A 23,204-nucleotide genomic window follows, 5' to 3' on the forward strand; every position below is an offset into this window, starting at 1 on the left:
GTATAATAGATGTTTTAAACTGAGCACATTGCCATCCCAAACAAAATTGAGATTGAATTAATAAAGAATAAAAGAATATGTTTGCTCATTCTGTTGGCTTTTCTAAGTAGATGATCATAATGGTGTGCAGATAATGACATTTATATATTTTTTTCTTCAAATACAAATGCAACATATTTCTTTTTCTTTCTTTATCGAATGGTCCAGAACTGTCAGTTTTATGCTAAATAGCAGTAGTGAGAGTGGCCATCCTTGTCTTATTCCCTATCTTAAAGAGAACACATATAGATTTTTCTCTAATAAGTATCATGTTTGCTGTAGGTTTTGTTATATAAACTTTACCAAGTTAAGTAACTTCTTTTCCATTCCTAGTTTGGTTTGACTTTTTATTGTGAATAGATATTGGACTTCATTAAGTGCTTTTTCTTTACCAATTGAGAAAATCATATGATTTTTCTCCTTTCATCTGTTAATATAGTCAATTACAATAGATTTTATGATGTGGAATCATCTACACCTTTCTGGAATAAATTTCTTAATCATGTTTTTGATACACTATTAGATTCAGTTAAATGTTATTTTATATAGAATTTTTTATTTAAGAGACAGGGTCAGCAGCACAATTCACAATCGCAAAGATGTGGAAACAACCCAAATGCCCATCAATACATGATTGGATTAGTAAGCTGTGGTATATGTATACCATGGAATATTACTCAGCTATAAGGAATAATGAAGATACGACATCTCTATGGTTCTCCTGGAGAGAGTTGGAACCCATTATATTAAGTGAAGTATCCCAAGAATGGAAAAACAAGCATCACATGTACTCACCAGAAAATTGGTTTCCCTGAACATCACCTAAATACACATCTAGGAACGACACCAATCGGATATCAGACTGAGGTGGGGGGTGGGGGAGGGGATGGGGGTATGCCTACACAATGAGTGCATTGCACACCATTTGGGGAATGGTAACACTTGAAGGTGCTGACTCGGGAAGGGGGGGTGGGGGGGGAGGGATAGATACCTACATGATGGGTGCAACGCACACTACCTGGGGAACGGACACGCCTGGAGCTCTGACTTGGGGGGAAAGGCGGTACATGGGCAACATATGTAACCTGTAATTCTGTATCCCCCATAACAATAAGATGAAATAAAAAAAAAAAAAAAAAAAAAAGGAGACAGGGTCTTGCTCTGTTGTCCAGGCTGGAGTACAGTGCCACAATCACAGCTCACTGCAGCCTTGAACTCCTGGGTTCAAGTGATCCTCCTACCTCAGCCTCCTGAGTAGCTGAAACTACAGGTGTATGCTGCTGTACCCAGCTAATTTTTCTATTTTCTGTAGAGATGGGGGTCTCACTCTTGCTCAGGCTGGTCTTGAACTCTTGACCTTAAGTGATCTTCCTGCCTTGGCCTCCCAAAGTGCTAGGATTACAGGTGTGAGCCACTGCTCCCAGCCTGAATTTCCTTTATTATTTTCAGCAGTTTGATAATCATGTGTCTGGGTGAATTTATCTTGTTTGAGGTTCACTGAGTCTCTTGAATCTGTAAGTTCACGTCTTTTGCCAAATTTGGGGAGTTTTTGGTCATTATTCCTTTAAATATATTTTCTGTACTACACTTTTTCACCTCTCCTTCAGAGACTCTGAAGACATAAATATTAGATCTTTTATATTATCACAAAGTTCTCTGAGATTTTGTTCATTTTGTTCTTCAGTCTTTATTCTCTTCGTTGCTCAGACTGGATAATTTCTATTCATCTATCTTCAAATTCAATGACTGTTTCCTCTGTCATCTCCATTCTGCTAACTGAATTCATTCAGTGAATTTTTAAAATTTCAGCTATTGTAGTATATTTTTCATTCTAAAATTTTCCATTTCATCCCTTTTTATATCTTCTGTTTATCTGCTGAGACTTTCTATTTTCCATTTGTTACAAAAGGGTTCACACTTACTTGTTGGAGCTTTAGGGAACTCTTAAGTAGGTCACGATACAGTTTTCCTAAGAGAGCATTTTGGTGAAATATCTACTTGTGTTTTCTCCTGTAAAATGCGTGTGAATACATGGAACTATCTACTAATGAAGAGTTACGCTACAGAGAGAGAAACCTAAATATTGAATCTCATTATCAGAGATCACTAGTCTATTTTCTATCCCCTAGGTGTTTAAAGGCCTGTTGTTTACTATTACCCTGAAAAGTAATCATACTTATGTAAGTCTGATGTCCCAAGATAACAGCATCCTTCTTGTGACCTGCAGCTTCTCATAATTAGGCCTTAAACTTTACACCTAGGAGGTGTTTCAAACCTCTGCACATGACAACATCCTTTAGTCCCATAATTAGTGTTTTCTATCCCGGCCTGCCTTTGGTTTAGACTTCTGACTCAAATGTTTAATTATGGAGATGACAGTGCTAAAAAACTATGGGATAGTAGACCCGGCTCCCTCCCCACACCCTTTATTTGGAAACTATTCCTTCCCTCCACATGTGGAGCACACAGAAGCTGCCATGTTTTTAAAGACCCTGATCTCTTAGCTGTGGTGGATATTTTTCAGCAGCCAGTCATTTATTCCAGCGGGGCAATCGGAGACATTCTTCAGGATTTTAAAATTTGGTATTAATACAAGACAGTGTGTGTGTTAGCCTTTGTGGGTAAGAGCTATAAAATGTGAATTTAAGACAGTTGGTGACTTTGTTTGCTGCCCCGTGGAGATAGTGATATTCAGTGAGAAAAAATGAAGCTGACACACAAACATCAGAGAAGGAGGGACAAACATAGAGTTCCATGGCACTCAACCCCACCCCAGTTCCAGCTGTGCCTAAATTCCAGCTTCATTCGTTCTAACCATCCGAATATTCCCATTATTTGGTTTCTAAAATTTGCTGAGTTTGCTCGCCATTGTACATCTAATATTAAACACAGAGCCCAGCAATTCAAATAAGCCAGATTAGATAGATCTACATCTATATCTGTATCTTGATCTATTTTTATATCTCTCTGTATATCTGTTGAATGACTGTTGAATCATGAGTTGCACCAGTAATTCCAATACATTCCCCTTTTAATCTAAGCTAGATTTCTGCCACTTTTAACAGAGTTCTAACCTCCACGGTAATCTATAACAACTACCGCAAACATTACTCAGAAACCTCTTTTATTTTTCTAAATTGGAAGAAAACAATTGCAGACGATAGTGGCTTGTACTGGGGTATTGGCAGTGGAGATAGAAGTTGATGAACTGGAGATACATTATGGACTCAGGAGTCTCAATAATCCAGGAGAAGATTGACGTCTTTGTGGATTATCTAGTCTAGTGATCCCCAAACCTTGGTAGCGAGCTAACAGAATCATCTACCAAAGAGATTGCTGAGGATTCAGTACCCTCAGGTAGAACCCAGGAGTCTGTACTCTCCATGAGCCCTTTGGAGATTCTAATGCACCTGTAGGCTTGAAACAACCATAGATTTTTGCCATTATTCTGGATCAGCTTTATTTCCACAGCCCAGAAGATCTAGGCCAGCTGCTCACATGGCCCAGTCAGCATGGGTTAAGAGCATAGACTAAGCTCAAAGCAGTAACACCACATTAGGAAACAGCAATGGGTGTCCCAGATTCTGGCCTAGAGACAAGCAAATTCAAGCCCCCACGGCCAATCTAACCTCAAACAGCGGGAGTGCTTGGAGGAAATGAGATCTTGTATTCAACTGACTTCTCTAATTAACCTTGTTTTGGATACTTAACTTTGTTAAGAAAGTTTTCTAAAAGTGTGTAGTTTTGTCTTTTTGTAAAAGGCAGAACAGTAGGCACATGTGAATCTTTGATAATTGGGGTCCTTCTTAGCTTCCGAATTGTCTTCATTAATATAGTCTGGACCTGGAACTGGTGAGCTGGCCTGAAATAGCAGGCTCCCAAGGCAGAAGCTGAGGGGAGGAGGACTTTAATGCCCCCCACTGCCTAGGATCCCCAATAGTCCCCCCCAAATGAGCCACAACAAATAAATATATGTGCTACATAAAAATTATAGATTTGTGTCTGCTAAGGAAAAAAGGGTTATAAGCTACCCTAAATAAGCATACAGTCTAAGTAAAAGAGTTCCTTAATCTCTCCTATTACTGCACCCAAAATCCTCTTTTATGGAAATTTCAAAACCATCACTGGCTCCAGGAAGGATCTGATGCCAGTCCAAATTCTCTTCCATACAAACTAGTATAAGCCTAAAATTCTACTAATTTTCTTCTGCTTCCAGCCAAGATGGACTAACAGAGACCAGATATACCTTCCTATCTGGAACAACCAAAATTGGACAAAATGTAGGCCAAAAATATTAGCTTTCAAGACATCAGACATCAGGCAACAAAAGACAGTGACCCCCAAGAGGTGGGAAATAATCAAGGTGAGACCTAATGATTGCCTCAGTTTACTTCTTTGAAAAAGTTTCCAGGCCACAATGTAGGGTGGAGGTACAAGATACTGATTGTGGTGATGTTTTCCTGGATGTACATATATGATAAAACATATATATATGTGCAGTTTTTTCTGTTAATCACACCTCTATAAAACTGTTAAAATTTAATTCTATGAATAGGGCTTCTTTCCTGGAGCTGTTGCTTTGATGCCTGCTAAAATGGAAATCCCACCAAGGGAGTAAACATTTTAAATTTGTATTATTAAATTATTACACTGTAGTTTCAGTAAAAACCCAAGCACAAAATTTTATAGTGAGAGCAGAGATGCTTACTAGGTGCTATGGTTTGAATATTTGACCCCTCCAAAACTGAAGTTGAAATTTAATCCCTAACGTGGCAGAATTGAGAGGTGGGGCCTTTAAGAGGTGATTGGGTCCTGTGGTCTCTGCCCCCAAAATGACAATAGCACCCTTTGAGAAAGCCCAGTATAAGGAATTCAGCTGCACTGGCTGTTGGGCCCTTCCCCAACACCACCATTACAAAGGAGTCTCAATGTCTGTTTTGAGCAAGGGCTTGCAATACTAAATAGAACACTTACTAGTCAATCCTGTCTTAGCCAGTAAGCTTTTCTAATGTTTTAGCTTCAAATATAATCAGAACCTCCAAAGCTTTGAGAACTCTGGCAGTCACACAGAGACCATTTTTATAGCTAATTCCTTAAGAAAATTACAGTTACTGTAGCCAATTTTCCACCAATTTTCTTGTCCAGGATAATTGGTCGTATGGTTAAAATTCTATAAAGCAAATTGGTAATGTGTTCCCAGTAGGGGGGGAAAAAAAAAAACTTCCTAAACTTTTTTTTTTTTTTTTTTTGGTGAGACAGAAAGTTATAATAATGAAATTTAGGTTTAGAAGAGACCTTGCAGATCCTCTTGTTCAAACAGTGAGAGGTGAGAATAAGAGAAAGTACAGTGAGAAAAGGCCGCTGTCCAGCCACTTAAGCAATGCTGCATGGTACACCATAGGTTTGTGAATACGTACCAGTTAGGAGTTCACTTTTCCTGTATAGCATTTTGCAATGCTTTCCTAACCTGGATATTTTCCCCTTGCCATGACCTGTCTTTCAGGGCCCCAATTCACATTAATTTTCTCCATGCCTATCTAACCCTTGACTGGCAGCTCCCAGAATCCTCTGCTCCTAACTTAGTAAACTCCTTCTTAAATGTACACCCAGACTTCACTCTCACCTTCCAGGCTGAAATTTCAACTGCAGATGAACTTCTCCACCAGGTGAGGCCCACTAAAAACTCAAACTTAATTTGTCTAAACCTGGGCTTAATCCCTCCTGCCATACTTATTTCTGTGAAGGGTATCACCATTCCGTCACTCCAGCTTGGAACCACAGTGGTTTCTCTCTCCATCTCTCTGCTTTTCACTCCATCGCCAGTCTTATGGATTCTGCCTCTGAAGTATCTCTTCCAAAATCCACCTCTTTTTCTTTATTCCTGCTACCGCAAGCCCAAGTCAGATTCTTATGACTTCCCACCAATCTTTGGTCTATGCCCACCTCAATCTTTTTTTTTTTTTTTTTTTTTTTGAGACAGAGTCTCACTCTGTCATCCAGGCTAGAGTGTGATTCTACCTCACTGTAACCTTGAATTCATGGGCTTAAGTGATCCTCTTTCCACAGCCTCCCATGCCAATACTACAGGTGCATACCCCCAGGCCTGGCTAATTTTTTAAATTTTTTGTAGAGATAGGACCTCACTTTGTTGCCCAGGCTGGCGTCAAACTGCTGGCCTAAAGTGATCCTCCCACCTTGTCCTCCCAAAGCGCTGGGACTACGGGCATGAGCCACTGTGCCTGGCCTACTTCAATCCCTTTTAAGCACAATCATCAGATTATTTTTTTGTAATAATGGTTTTTATCATATCATTCTCCTGGTCAAAATTTTCTATGGTTTTCTCATATCCTATGAAATGAAATGTAAAGACTTCAACTGGACTTTTAAGACCCTCCAAAGTATGGGCCCAATTTCATTTTCAGGTTCTATTTTTAAATCACGCTGGACTGCTTACTGTTCCTAATACATGTTCTGTTTGTTTCCTGCCTCTACCCCTTCTTCCACTCTTTTCTACAACTATAATATCCCATCTCCACGTGTACTATTCCTTTACCAACTGTCTTCTGGCATCTTGACTTCTCCCCACAACTGAACATAATCTTTCCCTTCTTTAAATCTCTTTGACAAATTGCTCAAACTCATTTAGGACATTTAGCATGTGTACTTTGTATTATTTTTATTTTTGCAAAAGCTGTATATCGTGCTTAGAATCAGCTTCTCAAGGATCAGATCTCTGCCTTAATCATCTTTGTATCCATTATAGGGCCTAACATGGTACCCTACACAGAGCTGGAGCTAATAGAGGGTTTTGAATTTAATTTTAGTCAATTATTTATCTATATTGTAACATCAATATATTCAGTTGAAATGAGAAAAATTATACTTTACTTTTTAACTAACTGGATTTGAATTTAGGAGAAAGTTCTCTCAAATTATCTTCATTATTGCATATATGAGATTAATAGAACTCAGTCCAAAGCCATTAGTAAGGAAAAAGCATTAAGAAAAACAAGTCACAATGTAAGATAAGTTTTGTTCAGCAAGTTAAAAACCTACTCCAAACAACAGTCTTACCTGAGAGAGGATTCATTCAGACTTCTAGGTTCTTTGCCTCTCCAAAAGGCAAGGCCATTATCCCCATCCTTGACTTAAAAAAAAAAAAAAAAGTTATTTGGTCATTAGTTAAATAATTTGATTGAATTTATGAAGAAGACCTAGTTGCATGTACTGATTTGATGACTGTTCATAAATCCTCACAAAAACTTGGCAAGTCCAAAATTACACACTGGGCAGTGTGATAGAACAAAAAGAACACTGGCTTTGACATTAAAACATGTGCTTAAGTTCAGACTCTTCCAATAACTTTATCACTCTGGCCTCAGAGTCTTAATTTGTAAAAATGAGGATGATAATTTTGTGAAGGAAAATGAGATTAACGTATATAAAAATGACTTATGTGATGCCTGGCAGAGTAGGTATGCAATAAATATTAGCTTAAAGTAAAAATCAAAAAACCAATCATAACATCAAGAAAACTGTTATAGCTTTCCCATTATGTGAGTGTATTTTGTTTATTTTGGGGAATAAGTAATAACAGTGTCTAATAAGTATTCTGAACAAGAACCAAATTTACATTTCCATAAACTACTGCAAGAGGTCAGCATTGGCTACACAGATTCAATCCCCAATGGAAACCCAAGTGTTCCCTGCCTACCTTCCGTCCCATCCCTGCAGAAGAAGAGTTAGGAGAGTGGAGGATGCAGACGCCATCCACAGAGCAAGGGAGGGAAAGAGAGAAAGCCCTTGCTCCCACAGAGAAGTCCTTTCAGAGATTTCCCTGGCTCTCTTAACTGTTTGCTTTCTTGGCGTGCGTGCTTCCCTTTCCTCCTCCTACTCTCTTTTTTTCAGTTTAATTCTCTTATGAGGTAAAATTTACAAAAAATCAAATGCAAAATCCCAAGTGTACTTTCACTGAGTTTGACCCATTTTCTCTTGAACTGCTCTGTGCAGCTCTTATCCCTTAACTTTTGTGTGTCTGAGAGGAGCCCAAGACACCGCCATGTTTGGGAGAAAGAACTCCCTCACTTTAGAGGGACAAAGACAGTGCGGGATGGGGTCCATGGAACCATGGAGGCCACAGCCCATTATGGCTTGCTGTAGTCTAGGCATACGAGGTCAACCCAGCTACTTAACGTGCAGCATAGCTTGTCAACATCAGAGACCACCCAGGGATTTGAGGCAAAAGACCTGAATGGACAAAAGCATTCTTGGGGAAACTGCAGCTGCAGGAGGTGGCTGTTGGAGGAGTCAAAGTGTAGTGGTTGCTATGGTCTGAATATATATGTCCCCCAAAATTCATACACTATTAAGAGTTAAGGCCTTTGGGGAAGTGATTAAGTCCTGAGGGCTCTGCCCTCATGAATATGATTAGTGCCCTTATAAAAGAGGTTGAAGGGAGTGCCGTAGTCTCTTCTGCCCCTGCCCTCACACAATGTGAGGACACAGCATTTGTCCCTTCTGCCATGTGAGGATACAGCAAGAAGATGCCACCTTTTGGGAATTTTTGTTTTTTATTTAAAGAGGTTTATTCTGAGCCGAATGTGTGTGATGGGCCTGCAGCACATGGCCTCAAGACGTCCTGAGAAAATATGCCCACCGTAGTTGGGTTACAGTTTGGTTTTATACATTCATGGAGACTGGAATTAGATGTAACAGCCTAAGTCAATAAGTGGAGGGTGTACATTGGTTTGACTGAAAAAGGTGGGACATCTAGGGGGTTGGGCGTTACAGGTTATAGGTGGGTTTAAAGATTCTTTGATTTGTGATTGGTTAATGATATGAAGCTTTCCCTAAAAGCTTGGAATGTTTTAACTTAAGGTAAGGATCTCTATTAAGCAGAGATAAGCCATGGGACATACACTTAGACTCAAATGATCTGTCAAGTAAATTGATGGCCTGCAAGTGTGGTTTAAGCTTTGTCTTGTATAGGCTTAGGCCTGTTGAAGAGTTACAAAGGATAGCTCCATGAAGGCAGTGGGGCATGATGGAGGTGTGTCAGACCTCCCTTCTCATGGCCAGCTCAATGTTAGGGTTTTTCTGGGGTCCCCTTGGCCAACAGGTGGTCCATTCGGTCAGCTGGGGGACTTAAGATTTTATTCCAGTTCACAATTCCTCCCTTTTGGCCACAATATGCCAGAGGCAGCATCGATAGCCAAACTTTTATTTTGTGCCATTTTTGCCAGGGTGGTGTGGCTACCTGCCCTGGGTCCATCCAGGCCCTTGGTAGGACCCCTGTGGCCAAGGGGACTTAAAGTCAAAAAGGCTTACAGCCAATTGAATGTTCTAGGCCAGGCAGGAGTGGAGGTGGACAGGCACTCATCAACCTTTTAAAACCTTCTAGGAAGATGCCATCTTTGAAGTAGAAAACAAGCCTTAACCAGACACTGAATCTGCTGGTACCTTGATCTTGGATGTCCCAACCTCCAGAACTATGAGCTGTAAATTTCTGTTGTTTATAAATTATCCAGTCTAAGGTATTTTTATAGCAGCAGGAGTGGCCCTCTGTCATTTTGTCTTCCCAACACTGCCCATTTTTTGAAGAATTACCTTCTTCCTACAGTTACCATGAGGGCCCTCATCCTTAAAAAGAAGAAAAAGACTTTGCTGCTTCCCTGAAACAGTGATACTCAAGCTTCAGCGCCCCTCACCGGCATGAGTTCCTTCCAAAGTTTTAGGAGAGGCCCTAACAAAGTTTTCACATGGCCAAGTGATTTTATAAATCAAAGGGAAGAATTTAAACCACAACCATTTTCCCTCTTGAGAGTGGCATAGGTACTTTGTATTTGTGATTTCTTCTGTCTAGAAGTGGACCACTAGGCTTGGGATGCTGCAGGCATTGTAATTGGTGTTTTAACTCTTTTTTTAATGGTGGGCCCTCCAAATTGTATGAGTTTCAGTCCCCTCAAAACCGGGATCCACTCCTGCCCTAGCCATACCTGACAGGTCTAGAGGTGGGCATCTGATCCAAGCTGAGCTAATTGATGTCTCCGCCTGGATTCGTGACATTTGTACCTGACAGACAAAGCTAGGAGTCTTCGAACTGGACTGGACTGGCTGGACTCTAGTAGAATGTGCCCCACAGGCTGCACAGGTTCTAAAACAGGCCTCTGGGTTTCTGGTGTTCCACTATTTGGCTCTTCTGTTCCTGTTTTGATTCCCTAAGAGACTCCAAAATCTTCCAGCAAATTCCCCTTGACATTAAAATAGGCAGAATCCATTTTTTTCTATTTGCAAGCTAAGAACCTTTAAGACTCTAATCATCACAGCCACTTCTAATAGTATTCATTTCACAAACAGTGACACCAAATGTAATACAAATAATGCCTTTGATTATTGCTGGAATTGAGTGGAACATACTAGCACTTGTGATCCATAGATCAGACAGATTTAAGTTTATCTCTTGCTTCAGAATCACATATTATAGAATGCCTAGGAGGTGACCCACTGGGTACTGGATATAGAGCAATACCTAACTCAGGGAACGAGCAGCTTGGAGAACAGAAACTATAGAACACATCACAATTAGGTTGCTGGAAAGGGGGAAGAGATCACTAAGGCTTATCTACTAGGAAGGGTAGCATCACCTAAACAATCATTCTGTACCTAGTTGTAAGTTGTCTCTTAAACCTACTTTCATACAAGTTCACTAACCAAACTCTCTCTTTTTTGGGTGAGGTCATCAAAAGGTTGTGGCAAAACAACTTTGGTGTCAATATCCCTGCATCTCTCCACTTACCTTTAAATTTTAATTTGTAACAATGGTGCGGAGAATCTTAGGATCATCTGTGCACTCCACTTAAATACAAAGTATAGTTCAGTCTCTGTTTCCACACTTGGTGGAACGTCTGTCTCCCAGACGCCACTGACCAGAGTTTGGCAGGGATAATGACAAGAGAGCTTGAATACGGTGTTATCTGCTGCTGTATTCTCTTGTGTGCATATAGCAGTTTACACTCCTCAGTGGCTTAGATATGAAGTCTTTTGATCACTCAGTACAACACATATCTGATGGAATGTTCGGTGGTACTGTCTAGCTAAGAAACATGTTTTAGAAGGGACACTACAAAAATAATACATCTGCTTTCTCAGTTGCAAGAGGCACGATTACATTTGTCAAAATCCAGTTCCTGCGGGGAAGACTGTCAAGCTTCCATGTGTAAAAATAACCACTCAACCTGTGAGACTCCCCAGTGCCTTGTGATTTTAGTTTGACCTCACATCATTAGTTTTAGAAAATGTCTAGGTTTTAGGTTAAAAAAAACATATATATAGATACACACACACACACACACACACACACACACAGAATATGCATGGGGGATTGATTCCAGGACCTCCCACAGATACCAAAATCCAAGGATGCTCAAGTCCCCGATGTACAATGGTGTAGTATTTGAATATAACCTGTGTACATCCTCTGTATACTTTAAATTATCTCTAGATTACTTATAATACCTAATTCAGTGCAATTGCTATGTAAAGTCATTATATTATATTATATTATTTAAGGAATGACAAGAAAAAAAGTCTATACATGTTCAGTACAGATGCATTTCTTTTTAAGAGACAGGCTCTCAATATATTGCCCAGGCTGGAGTGCAGTGGCTATTCACAGGTGCGATCATAGCACACTACAGCCCCGAACTCCTGGGCTTCAGCCATCCTCCTGCCTCAGCCTCTTGAGTAGCTGGAACTATAGGCACATGCCACCATGCTTGGCTTTTCTTTGTATTTTTGATCTGAGGTTGTTTGAATCCATGGATGCAGAACCCCCGGGTTATGGAGGGCCGACTATCTATTCAGTTGACCCTTGAACAGTATGGTTTGAACTGCATAGGTCCACTTATATGTGGATTTTCTTCTGCCTCTGCTACCCCTGAGACAGCAAGACCAAATCTTCCTTTTCCTTCTCCTCCTCAGCCTACTCAATGTGAAGATGATGAGGATGAAGACCTTTATGACGATCCATTTCCACTTAATGAACAGTAAATATATTTTCTCTTCCTTATGATTTCCTTAATAACATTTTTTTTCTTTAGCTTACTTTATAGTAAGAATAGAGCCTATAATGCATATAACATACAAAATATGTGCTAATCTACTGTTTATGTTATTGGTAAAGCTTCTAGTCAACGGTAGGCTATTAGTAGTTAATTAAGTTCTTGAGGAGTTACAAATTGCACATGGATTTTTGACTGCACAAAGGCCAACCCCTGCATTGTTTAAGGGTCAATGGCAGAGAATATATATAACTTTGGTTCAGTTTACATTTCACTAAATTATGTTTTATTCTGGTTTGGGGGTTCATCTATTTGGCTTCATGCCAATATTTTAAAATATACCACTAAAGTCTTTAAGGTCTTTTCTATGATTCTAGAGCTGCAGTGAATATTTATTAATAGTAGCCACTAGCCACCTGTGGCAATTTAAATTTAATTAAATTGAAATTCAGGCCAGATGCAATGGCTCATGCCTGTAATCCCAGCACTTTGGGAGGCTGAGGCTGAAGGATCGCTTGAGGCCAGGAGTTTGAGACCAGCCTGGGAAACATAGCGAGACTGCCCATCTTTACAAAAAGTTTAAAAATTAGCCAGGCTGGTGATGTGTGCCTGTAGTCCCAGCTACTCGGGAGGCTGAGGTGGAAGGATCACTTGAGCCCAGGAGATGGAGGTTACAGAGACCTAGGATCACACCACTGCACTCCAGCAACACCCCGTCTCTGATAAAAAAAAAATAAATAAATTCAGTTATTCAGTAGCATTACCCACATTTCAAGTTGTTAAGTAGCCAATGGCCACAGGTAGCCGATGGCTACTGTATTAGACATAATTAGAGTAGATATAGACTATTTATCTCTATCATTGCAGAAAATTCTATTGGATAGTGCTGTTCTCTGATGCACCCAAAACTAAGTGGCTAGTAACCCAATCCATTCAAAAGCTTTAGCTACTCATACAGTTACACTACCGTCACTCTATTCCCATCAGCATTGTTCATTTAGAGTTTAATGATCATCCTCTTTCAGCTAAATATAAAAAGTGTAATTCATAAAGTGCTAATCATGGCCCCTATAAGAACACATACATACTAAAGAGAAAAGCCTCTTTGTCTCTATATCACCAGAAAAGTTGGGCCTAATTAAGAATCCTGGTAAAAATGTGATGATTTAAGCTAAGTATCTTTACTATAAATGATTTGTGATTTTGAGCTTCCTTTGTTCAGATGATCAAGTTGATTGCAGTGTGGGCACCTTTGCCACATGATAAAAATATTCCCTAGGCTTTCACCCAAGAGGTTTGGACCTAGTCCTAATAATTGCCTTTATGTAAATGCTCAGTAGTTAATGCATTCTGCTTCTACAGGCATGACATCATCATCATTAACATTAAAGATTTCAGTAATGACTATTGTCAAATAGATGGTCAGACAGGTTTGAGACTATCTCCTGCTTTGAGACCACATATTACAGAATGTCTAGGAGGTGAACCACTACATCCTGGGTAAACAGCGTACCCAACCCAGGGAACAAGCAGCTTGGAGGAGAACAGAAAATATAGAGCATCACTGTCAGCATGATGGAAAGGGGGAACGTTTTTTATCCTGTAATGTGTGCTATGGCTCCTTGTGACAATGGCAGTTTGTATTGTCAAAAGCCCCTGCATAAAAGTGTCAGATGTACCTTTCGGAGTAAAAGCAAAGAACAGGTTGGGGCAGGTGTAATCCTATGAATAGCCATGCCCATGAACATAAGATGAGCTCTTCACTGCTTTTAACATCATTTGCAAAGTTTCTAGGAACTTACATTTTATAAAATATCCACCTGTTTTACTACATTCTTTTCATGTGTGTATTTATCTTCCTGTACATGTTGAAAAAAATTCAAGAATAATTATGCTTGTGGACAAGGATACATATGTATTTAAGGCAACCAACACCAGTTAGATATCCTAATTAGTGTGACAAGAGACCTGGTGAGCAACCAGGGACTTGATAAGTCTGCTAATTACAACAACTTCTACAAACAGTTTCCATGCTGTAGCGTGGCAGTGTGCAAAGGTGCTCGTCCATGGAAGTGTACAAACACCACACAATTTTCTCACACTCTGTAGCTATTCAATACTGCAAGAGTCTCTGAGTCTGACTTAGAGTGAAGTCCAGTAGAGCGCGAATGTGCTGCTGTGGGCTGGTCTAGCTCCATGGCTGGATGCCAGAAGTAGAAGGGCCTTTTGGGAACTTCCTCAGACCTTCACTCTTCCCCTTCTCCTCCCACGCTAACGGTGTGGCTGACTCCTTCAAGTCGGCCATCCCAGCCATGCGCCCAGCACTGCCCACATTATTTCACGCAATACAACAACTCTGTGAAGCTAGTAATGGAGACGAGGAAGCTGTGGCTCACAGTGGTTAGGTGACTTGCAGAAGGTCACACAGCCCGGAAATGTGAAAGCCAAAATCCAAACCTGGACTTAGCTGAATCCGAAGTCCGTGCTCTTTTTCTTTGCTTTTCACCAACTACCAATTACAGGAATAGACACCTTAAATGGCTCATCGACCTCTATCTGTAGATCTGTAGGTATATCTGAACTGTTTTTACTCACAACACCTCTGACACCAGAAGTGTTGGGTGAGGGTTTTTCCCTCCACCCAAAAATCAATTCTCTAATTCTCCAACTCGGAATCCTTCAACTCAGTTCTGACACTAACTACTTGGAGTTAGCACAGACCCCACAGGTTAAGGGCTCAGTCCCACAAGGCTGCCCCAACTTCAGATGCCAGTTGCAAGTCCCAGATTTCCACCTGCACTCTGACCAGCCAGCTATAAATCAGGGGCTTCCCATGAAGGGGATCAGAACATGCCACCCCCAAACACGTGACTTTGGCATATTGATTATTTTGAGCGGAAGGCACTTGAGAAACAGCAGGTGCAGCAAGGGCTCTCTGACCTACCACTTTCTACCTTAAAGCTGTGCATAAATTTCCCATGAGAAAGATGCCCTCCCTGTACCAGGAAGAGGAGAGCATTCTTATCACCAGAAATGGGGAGGTGACACTGAGATGAATCTGTGCAAACTTACTAAAATAACCCTTATCTTCCACTAGTTTCCCCTGGATATTTCCTAGTCACTTGCCGACAGTTTACTGCCCAGAACCTTTGCCTTTGTCTTGTCACAGCTCTGCAATCTATTGTTCTTTGCTGAAATAGTGTATAAGCTCCCATGACCTTCTGCTTCCCTTTTATGAAGGTTTCCATGCCATGTAAAAATGTTAACATCAAATAAAATGTGTATGCTTTTCTCCTGTTAATCTGCCTTTTGTCAGTTTCATCCTCAGGTGCAGCCGCAGAACCTAAGAGGGTAGGGGAAAAGTCTTTCTTCCCTATACCACAATCCCTTCCTTAAGTTCAACAATTTGCAAGAACAGCTCACAGAACTCAGAAAAGTGCTTTATTTACTATTACCGGTTTGTTGTAAAGGATATAGCTCAGGAACAGCCAAATGGAAGAGATGCCTAGGGCACTGTATCAGGGGAGGGGTGCAGAGCCTCAAGGCCCTCCCCTGGTGCAACACCCTCCCAGCAATTTGATGTGTTCACCAACCCAGGAGCTCTCCAAATCCCATCATTTAAGAGTTTTTATAGGCTGGTATGATTGATTAAATCATTGGTCATTGGTGATTGGCTCAACCTCCAGCCCCTCTCCCGTCCCTGGAGGATGTGGGAGGGGGGCCATGCAGGGGAGGATTGGAAGTTCTAACTCTCTAATCACATGGTTGTTTTCTCTGGCAACCAGCCCCCATCCTGAAGCTATCTAGAGGCCCCCCAAGTGTCACCTCATTAGCACAAACTAAATAAATCGAAAGGAGCTTGTTACAAATAACAAACGATGTTCCTATCACCCCTGTCACTCAAGAAATTAAAAGCGTTTTAGAAGCTCTGTGTTAGGAACCAGGGACAAAGAATATATTCCTTATGTATCACTATATGCATATATATATATATATATATAAAAAAAAATAAGACCACGAAAATAAGCAGTGTATTACTGAACTATATATTAGGTTACATTTTTATCCATTTGTCCTTGGACTTTTCAAACTTGTTCACAGGAAAAGCTTAGAAAAAGCCCACGCTGTGGACCATGGAGGCAGGCAGTACTGGCAGAGCCAGGTGAGTGCTGGGAGCCCTCACTCCTCATCCTCCCCTTCTCTTCTAGATCTCCTTGGGCACAGTAGGAAAATCACCTGCACCAGATGCTGAGCTCTTTAAGAATAAGATCTAAAGGTGACTTTTCATCTTTTTATCTAGGCGTATATCTCAGTTCTTGGGTGATGACAAAGATTCGTTCCTTGACCAAACTCTACTCAGGCTCCCCTGAATTTGTCAATTAGTCCTTGACTTTTAGACTCCTGTGTTCTTCTCTGCACTGTCCAATTTGAGCAAGAACTCTGCTAAGTTGGTTTAGCCAGAATCCCCCATTCTCCATAGATGATCACTATGTCTAACGTGATGTCTGACCACATGGGCCTGTCTTCAGCAAGAATCCTGTTAGGTCAGTTTCACCAGAATCCCCCTTACCGCTGTTTCCTCTTAGTAAATTTCTGTCCACTGACCCTCACCCTGTTCCTTGGCTATAAATTCCCACTTGCCCACGCTATATTCAGAATTGAGCTCAGTTCTATACTGAGGTCTCTTTCCCCTATTGCAAAAGTCCTAACAAAATCTGTTTTCACCACTTTACTATTCAGCTGTGGTTTTTTGGACAGTGGATAGATTTCCAAAAAATAATTTTGAATTAAGAGTGAATACAGGCCGGGCGCGGTGGCTCACGCCTATAATCCTAGCACTCTGGGAGGCCGAGGCGGGTGGATCGCTCGAGGTCAGGAGTTCGAGACCACCCTGAGCAAGAGCGAGACCCCGTCTCTACTAAAAAATAGAAAGACATTATATGGACAACTAAAAAATCTATATAGAAAAAATTAGCCGGGCATAGTGGCGCATGCCTGTAGTCCCAGCTACTCGGGAGGCTGAGGCAGAAGGATTGCTTGAGCCCAGGAGTCTGAGGTTGCTGTGAGCTAAGCTGACGCCACAGCACTCACTCTAGCCTGGGCAACAAAGTGAGACTCTGTCTCAACAACAAAAAAAATAAAATAAAACAAATAAAAAAAGAGTGAATACTGAGGCCGGGCGAGGCGGCTCACGCCTATAATCCTAGCACTCTGGGAGGCCAGGCGGGAGGATTGCTTGAGGTCAGGAATTCAAGACCAGCCTGAGCAAGAGCGAGACCCTGTCTCTACTAAAAATAGAAAGAAATTAGCTGGACAACTAAAAATATATGTAGAAAAAATTAGCCGGGCATGTTGGCACATGCCTGTAGTCCCAGCTACTCAGGAGGATGAGGCAGGAGGATTGCTTGAGCCCAGGAGTTTGAGGTTGCTGAGAGCTAGGCTGATGCCATGGCACTCTAGCCCAGGCAACAGAGTGAGACTGTCTCAAAAAAATAAAAAATTTAAAAAAAATTAAAAGAGTGAATACTGTTAATAACCATAATAAACCATAATTATCAGGGCAGAGCCTGTGGCTTTCCTTGCTGGTGGGAGGCCTGAAGATCACAAAGATCCTGTAAAGGGGACCCTAAAGCCAGGTTCACAATCCTGCCAGTTACCCTCTGCACTTCTTCACCAGGTTTTTCATTAAACTTGGTAGATGTTAATAAGATTATTAAAATTAAACAAGAACTGATCAAATGAAATCCAGATTCTAAGTCATTCATTTTAAACCAATGTTCAGTGAACACAGTTCTTTTTCTTTTTCTTCTTCCTTCCTTCCCTTCTTCTGCTTCCTTCCCTTCCTTCCTACACACCCTTATTGATGGCAAACTGTGCCCAGCCACCGTGCTGCTAATAATGTATTTATTGATCAGCTCATCTTCTAAAGATCTATAGAACATTATCTTTTTTTATCTTACATCATTTAAAGAAATATGTTACATACCTTTTTTCTTAGCTTTGGCATAATGAAATGGAACTAGGAACTTTCTGACACCTTTTGACTTTTCACACTCTTTTTTCAAAACAGTTGAAGAATAGATGATACGAATGTGTTGGTTGATCTGTCTATCTGGTGAACTCAAAAATTCTGGGTAATCATCAATCTGGAAAAGAAAAATTAATTGATCTCATTGAAGACAAATACAACTGCTTACCTATTCTGGGATAATAAATCCCCCAAAGCTAAGGGTAAGTTTAAACTGCGTTCTTTTTTTTTTTTTTTTTTTTTTTTCATTTTCTCCACTAGGATATCTTTCCTCTTCTTGTTGTCAGGCGTCCCAATTCTTCCTCTGTTTGTTTTAGTCCTTACTAAAAATGTGCTCAGCAACAGAACCCAAGAAACTATTTACACTGTAGAATTGCTGAATAAATAGTAACAGTGTTTTTATTTGTTAAAATATATCCCTCCCCACTTCCATTTTAAAAATAGATTTTTTTAAAAAAAGGTCTCAAAAATGTATAATTAATTGTGTTTAAACAAAATTTTTTTCTATGCAGGAAACAGTGTCCATTTACAGATTCTGTGAACGCAAACATCTAGGTCTAAACTATTAGAAATGTTCTCTCCAAAGTGCTCTGTTTTCTTTTCTTGATTAAAAAGGGAAAAGGTCTCAATAAACACTTGGGACTTTTATATCTTCTCTTTAATAACCTACTCCCCTTTTTATAACAAGCAGCAGTAGCATCTGATTGAAAAGCTAGGAGTGAGACAGGTGAGCTGGTTTGTGCCTGTAGTCTCAGCTAATCGGGAGGCCGAGGCAGGAGGATCACTGGAGCCCAGGAGCTCAAAGCAGAGTGTAGTGCACCATGACTGTGCTTGTGAACCGCCACTGCACTCCAGCCTGGGCAGTCTAGCAAGTCTTTAAAAAAAAAAAAAAAAATCAGGAGGAATTCCTCTATAACCTTTTTGCAAGTATTTAGAATTTAGGTAAAAATGTGATGGTACAGTTTCATCTTTCTCTTTTCACAAATATAAGAAGGAAATATCAAATAATAAATTTCTTAAATCTAATTCAGAGTAATTGAAGATAGGAAGATGGATTAATAAAAAGCCATTGGGATCTACTCAAATTCAATTTTAAAAAATTATTTTCAGCCTGAGCAAGAGCGAGACCCCACCTCTACTAAAAATAGAAAGAAATTATATAGACAGCTAAAAATATATATAGAAAAAATTAGCCGGGCATGGTGGTGCATGCCTGTAGTCCCAGCTACTCGGGAGGCTGAGACAGGAGGATCGCTTAAGCCCAGGAGTTTGAGGTTGCTGTGAGCTAGGCTGACGCCACGGCACTCACTCTAGCCTGGGCAACAGAGTGAGACTCTGTCTCAAAAAAAAAAAAAAAAAAATTATTTTCAAAAATATAGAGTAATTCAACCAGCTGATGAGCATAACTCATGGAGGTCTTAAGAGGATGTGCTTTAGTGAATAAAGTTTTATAGTTAGTAAAAAAAATTCTCTTCTGCACAAAGGAGTCTTCAGAAATGACTTAAGTTATTTCAAGTCTTCTCATTCTCTAGAATTTTTAAGTAACTTTTTTCTTATTTATATGTTCATTGTAAAAAGAAATTAGAAACTCATGTAAAAATAGATAAGAAAATAGAAAATCATCAGTGACTCCATTACTCATAGAAAATCACCATGAGCAAGATATGTAAATATTTCCAGGATTTTTTTCTTTCAAATATATATTTATAAAATTAGAAACTTATTTACATAAGTATAGAAACAGTGTTGACACAGGCCAACCTTTAAAAAAAGCCTTATTTTTTTCTTTTTATTTTTAGTTATTGTGAATACATAATAGTTGTATATCTAAGAAAGCCTTATTTTGTGATTAGGAATTGTCTTTTCTTTGAGGGTGTTAGGATGGTGGGGTGGGAGGGACTTTTAGGAAAAACTGTGAAAGACTCTGAATTGAGGTTGGGCGCAGTGGCTCACAGCTGTAATCCCAGCACTTTGGAGGGTGGGAGTAAGAGGATCATTTGAGGTCAGGTGTTCAAGACCAGCCTGGCCAACATTGAAAGACCCAGTCTCTATAAAAAATTTAAAAATTAGCCAGGTATGGTGGCATGTGCTTATAGTCCCAGCTATTCAGGAGGCTGAGGCAGGAGAATTGCTTGAGCCCAGGAGTTGAAGGCTGCAGTGAGCTATGATGATGCCACTGCACTCCAGCCTAGGCAACAGAGTGAGAATCCATCTCTAAAAAAAAAAAAAAAGACTTCAAATTGAGAGAAAAAATATTAGTCAATATCCTATGTAGTTCACCCATCAGATTGTATGTGCTTTTTATTGTCTTTGAGCTATTTCACAATGCTATAATTGGCATAAAATTTTTTGTGTTTTTTAAAAAATATATAGAAACTTAAATTTTCTATGTGGTAAAACTATTAACTTTTGTCCTAGTTATTTCTCCTTTTTTGCAGTTTCTTTTCTTTTCTTCTTCTTCTTCTTTTTTTTTTTTTAGAGATGGGTCTGACTCTGTCACCCAGGCTAGAGTGCAGTAGTGTGATTATAGCTCACTGTAACCTCACTTTCCTGGACTCAAGGGATCCTCCCACATTAGCCTCTCAAGTAGCTAGAACTACAGGCCCATATCAATGCACCTGGCTAATTTTTAAATATGTTATATAGACAGGGTCTTGCTGTGTTGCCCAGGATGGCCTTGAACTCCAGGCTTCCTGGCCTCAAGCGATCCTTCCACCTTGGCCTCCCAAAGCGCTCAGATTGTATGCATGAGCCCCCTCACCCCGCCTAGTTCTTCCTTTGATATATGTCTAGAAATGCCATAGGTCAAGGTGGCTCATGCCTATAATCCCAGCACTTTGGGAGGCCAAGACAAGAGGATTGCCTGAGGCCAGGAGTTCAAGACCAGCCTGAGCAAAATAGTGAGATCGCATCTCTACAAAAAATAAGAAAAAAAAAAAAAGTAGCTGGGCACAGTGGTGCAATTTATAATCCTAGCTACTCAGGAGGCTAAGGTGGGAGGATCCCTTGAGCTCAGGAGTTTGAGGTTACATTGAGCTATGATCATGCCACTGTACTCCACCCTGGGCAACAGAGCAAGACCCTGTCTCTTGTTAAAAAAAGAAAAAATAAATGCCTTCTACACCCTAAAGTCACATAAATATTCACCTATATTTTATTGTACTGCTGTCTTAGTCCATTTTCTGCTGCTATAACAGAATACCACAGACTGAGTAATTTACAAAGAACAGAAGTTTATTTGCCTCATGGCTCTGGAGGCTGAGAAGTCCAAGAACATGGTGCTGGCATCTGGCAAGGGTCATACCATGGCAGAGGTAAAAGGGCAAGCAGTGGGTGAGACAGAAAGAGGAAATCAAGCTGAACACTTCCTTTTTATCAGGAACCCACTCCTAAGATAGTAGCATGAATCTGCCCTCATGAGCTAATCACCTCTCAGAGGTCCCACATCCCAATACCATTACACTGGCAATCAAATTTCAACGTGAGTCTTGGGAAAGACATTCAAACCACACCACCTTCCTTTGCAGCTTCCTCTTTTACCTAAGTTCTCCAACCCCTGTGACATCCATATGAGAGTACTCCTTAGGACTTTGATCTAACTAGCTGTGACTCCAAGTGTACTTAGTATTAATCTGATGAAAATTATGCTTTAAGTAGAGAATGAATGCAAATAAATAGGTAAATGTTTCTGAATCAAATTGCTTATTAGCTGTTTAGGGGGAACAAAGTATTTATAATAATTTGAATAATAATTACACGGCTTATGGAACACAACACATAGATCATCTTATATAATCCTTACAACAAATCCATGAGGTAGTTATTATTAACCCTATTTTGCAAACAAGGAAGCTGAGGTTCAGAAAGAGTTAAGTTCACAAAACTAGTAAATGGTAGAACTAGAATTATAAGACATGCAGTCTGTCTCCAGAGCCAATTTTATGAAAACAACTAAGATTACAGACCTCATCTCCACTAGTGGTCAGAAGTGGGAATTTTATCTAGGGGAGATAAAAGATTTTCTTCTAAAAGCAACAGTGGAATCCAAACAGTAATCAAACAGCTGGATTCACTATTATGTCAAAGTTTCAACCACATTATGCTAATTCCTCTATTTCTTTGTTTTGAAGGAAATAGAGCCAGCCCTCTTTTTTAGTTACAGTAATCATCGAATTTGGTAAACTTTGTCATTCAAGAACACGATACCTTCATTAAATACACTATAGCCAGGTGTGGTGGTACACCTGTTATCCTAACACTTTGGGGTCCAGGAGTTTGAGACCCTGTCTCTAAAAAGAAAAAAATATATATACTATGGTAACATTCATATAAAGCATTAGTGTAAATTTTTTCCATATTCGTTGGCACACAAACATGTCCATGATATACTGTAAACTGAAAATAACAGATAACAAAACAGTTTGTGCAGTATGGTTTCGTGTGTGTGTGTGTGTGTGTGTGTATTAATACATACAAAATAGTTTGGTATGTTGTACATCAAATTTTCTTGTGTGTGACTAGCTGTGGTTATCTCTGGATGGTGGGATTATGAATATATACATTGATATATATTTTTAATTCTAAGAATGATCTACATGATATGATAGAGGCAGTTGTTTGGCTGATTTTTTTGTTGTTTCAATATTTCAACTAGTGATCCTGGCATCTCACAGTCATAAAACACAAATATGTGCATTCTTCCCTGAAAATTTGTCACCAATGAACTGAGGGGCTGGGGGGCAATAAGGATAACGTCTGACATGATTCACGAAGATAGTTTATGTTTACAGCAATCTAACTTTTAAAAAGCCATTTGTATACAACCTACAAGGCCTCCATCACAGTAAGTAGGTGACAGATGATTACACTGATGGCTGTCACACAGCCAAGGGGACACATTTGTGTCTGTGAAAGGAGGGATGATGACAGATGTGATAAAAAGAAAGTAGCTATGAATAGTGGTGGTGCCAAAATGATCTATCACTTTTCATTTCCCTCATTCTCTCTTATTGGTTCATTCAATCATAATCTCAGTTGCAAAGCCTATGGCTACAAAATTGTAAACAGATCAACATTCT

General features: G+C 39.9%; 1 protein-coding gene across 1 annotated transcript in view; it reads right to left on the bottom strand.

Moving 5' to 3' along the window:
* The window catches only part of C16H12orf56 (chromosome 16 C12orf56 homolog), a 96,720-nt gene that overhangs the window by 61,696 nt on the left and 11,820 nt on the right, over window positions 1-23,204 (bottom strand). Inside the window, exons 2-3 of the mRNA XM_069491246.1 lie at window positions 18,085-18,244; window positions 7,114-7,186 (exon numbers count right to left, since the gene is read on the bottom strand). Coding sequence (XP_069347347.1) covers window positions 7,114-7,186; window positions 18,085-18,244 — 233 coding nt within the window. The remainder of the gene's footprint in view (window positions 1-7,113; window positions 7,187-18,084; window positions 18,245-23,204) is intronic.

Source organism: Eulemur rufifrons, chromosome 16 (assembly GCF_041146395.1).
Source record: "Eulemur rufifrons isolate Redbay chromosome 16, OSU_ERuf_1, whole genome shotgun sequence".
Classification (NCBI taxonomy): Eukaryota; Metazoa; Chordata; class Mammalia; order Primates; family Lemuridae; genus Eulemur; species Eulemur rufifrons.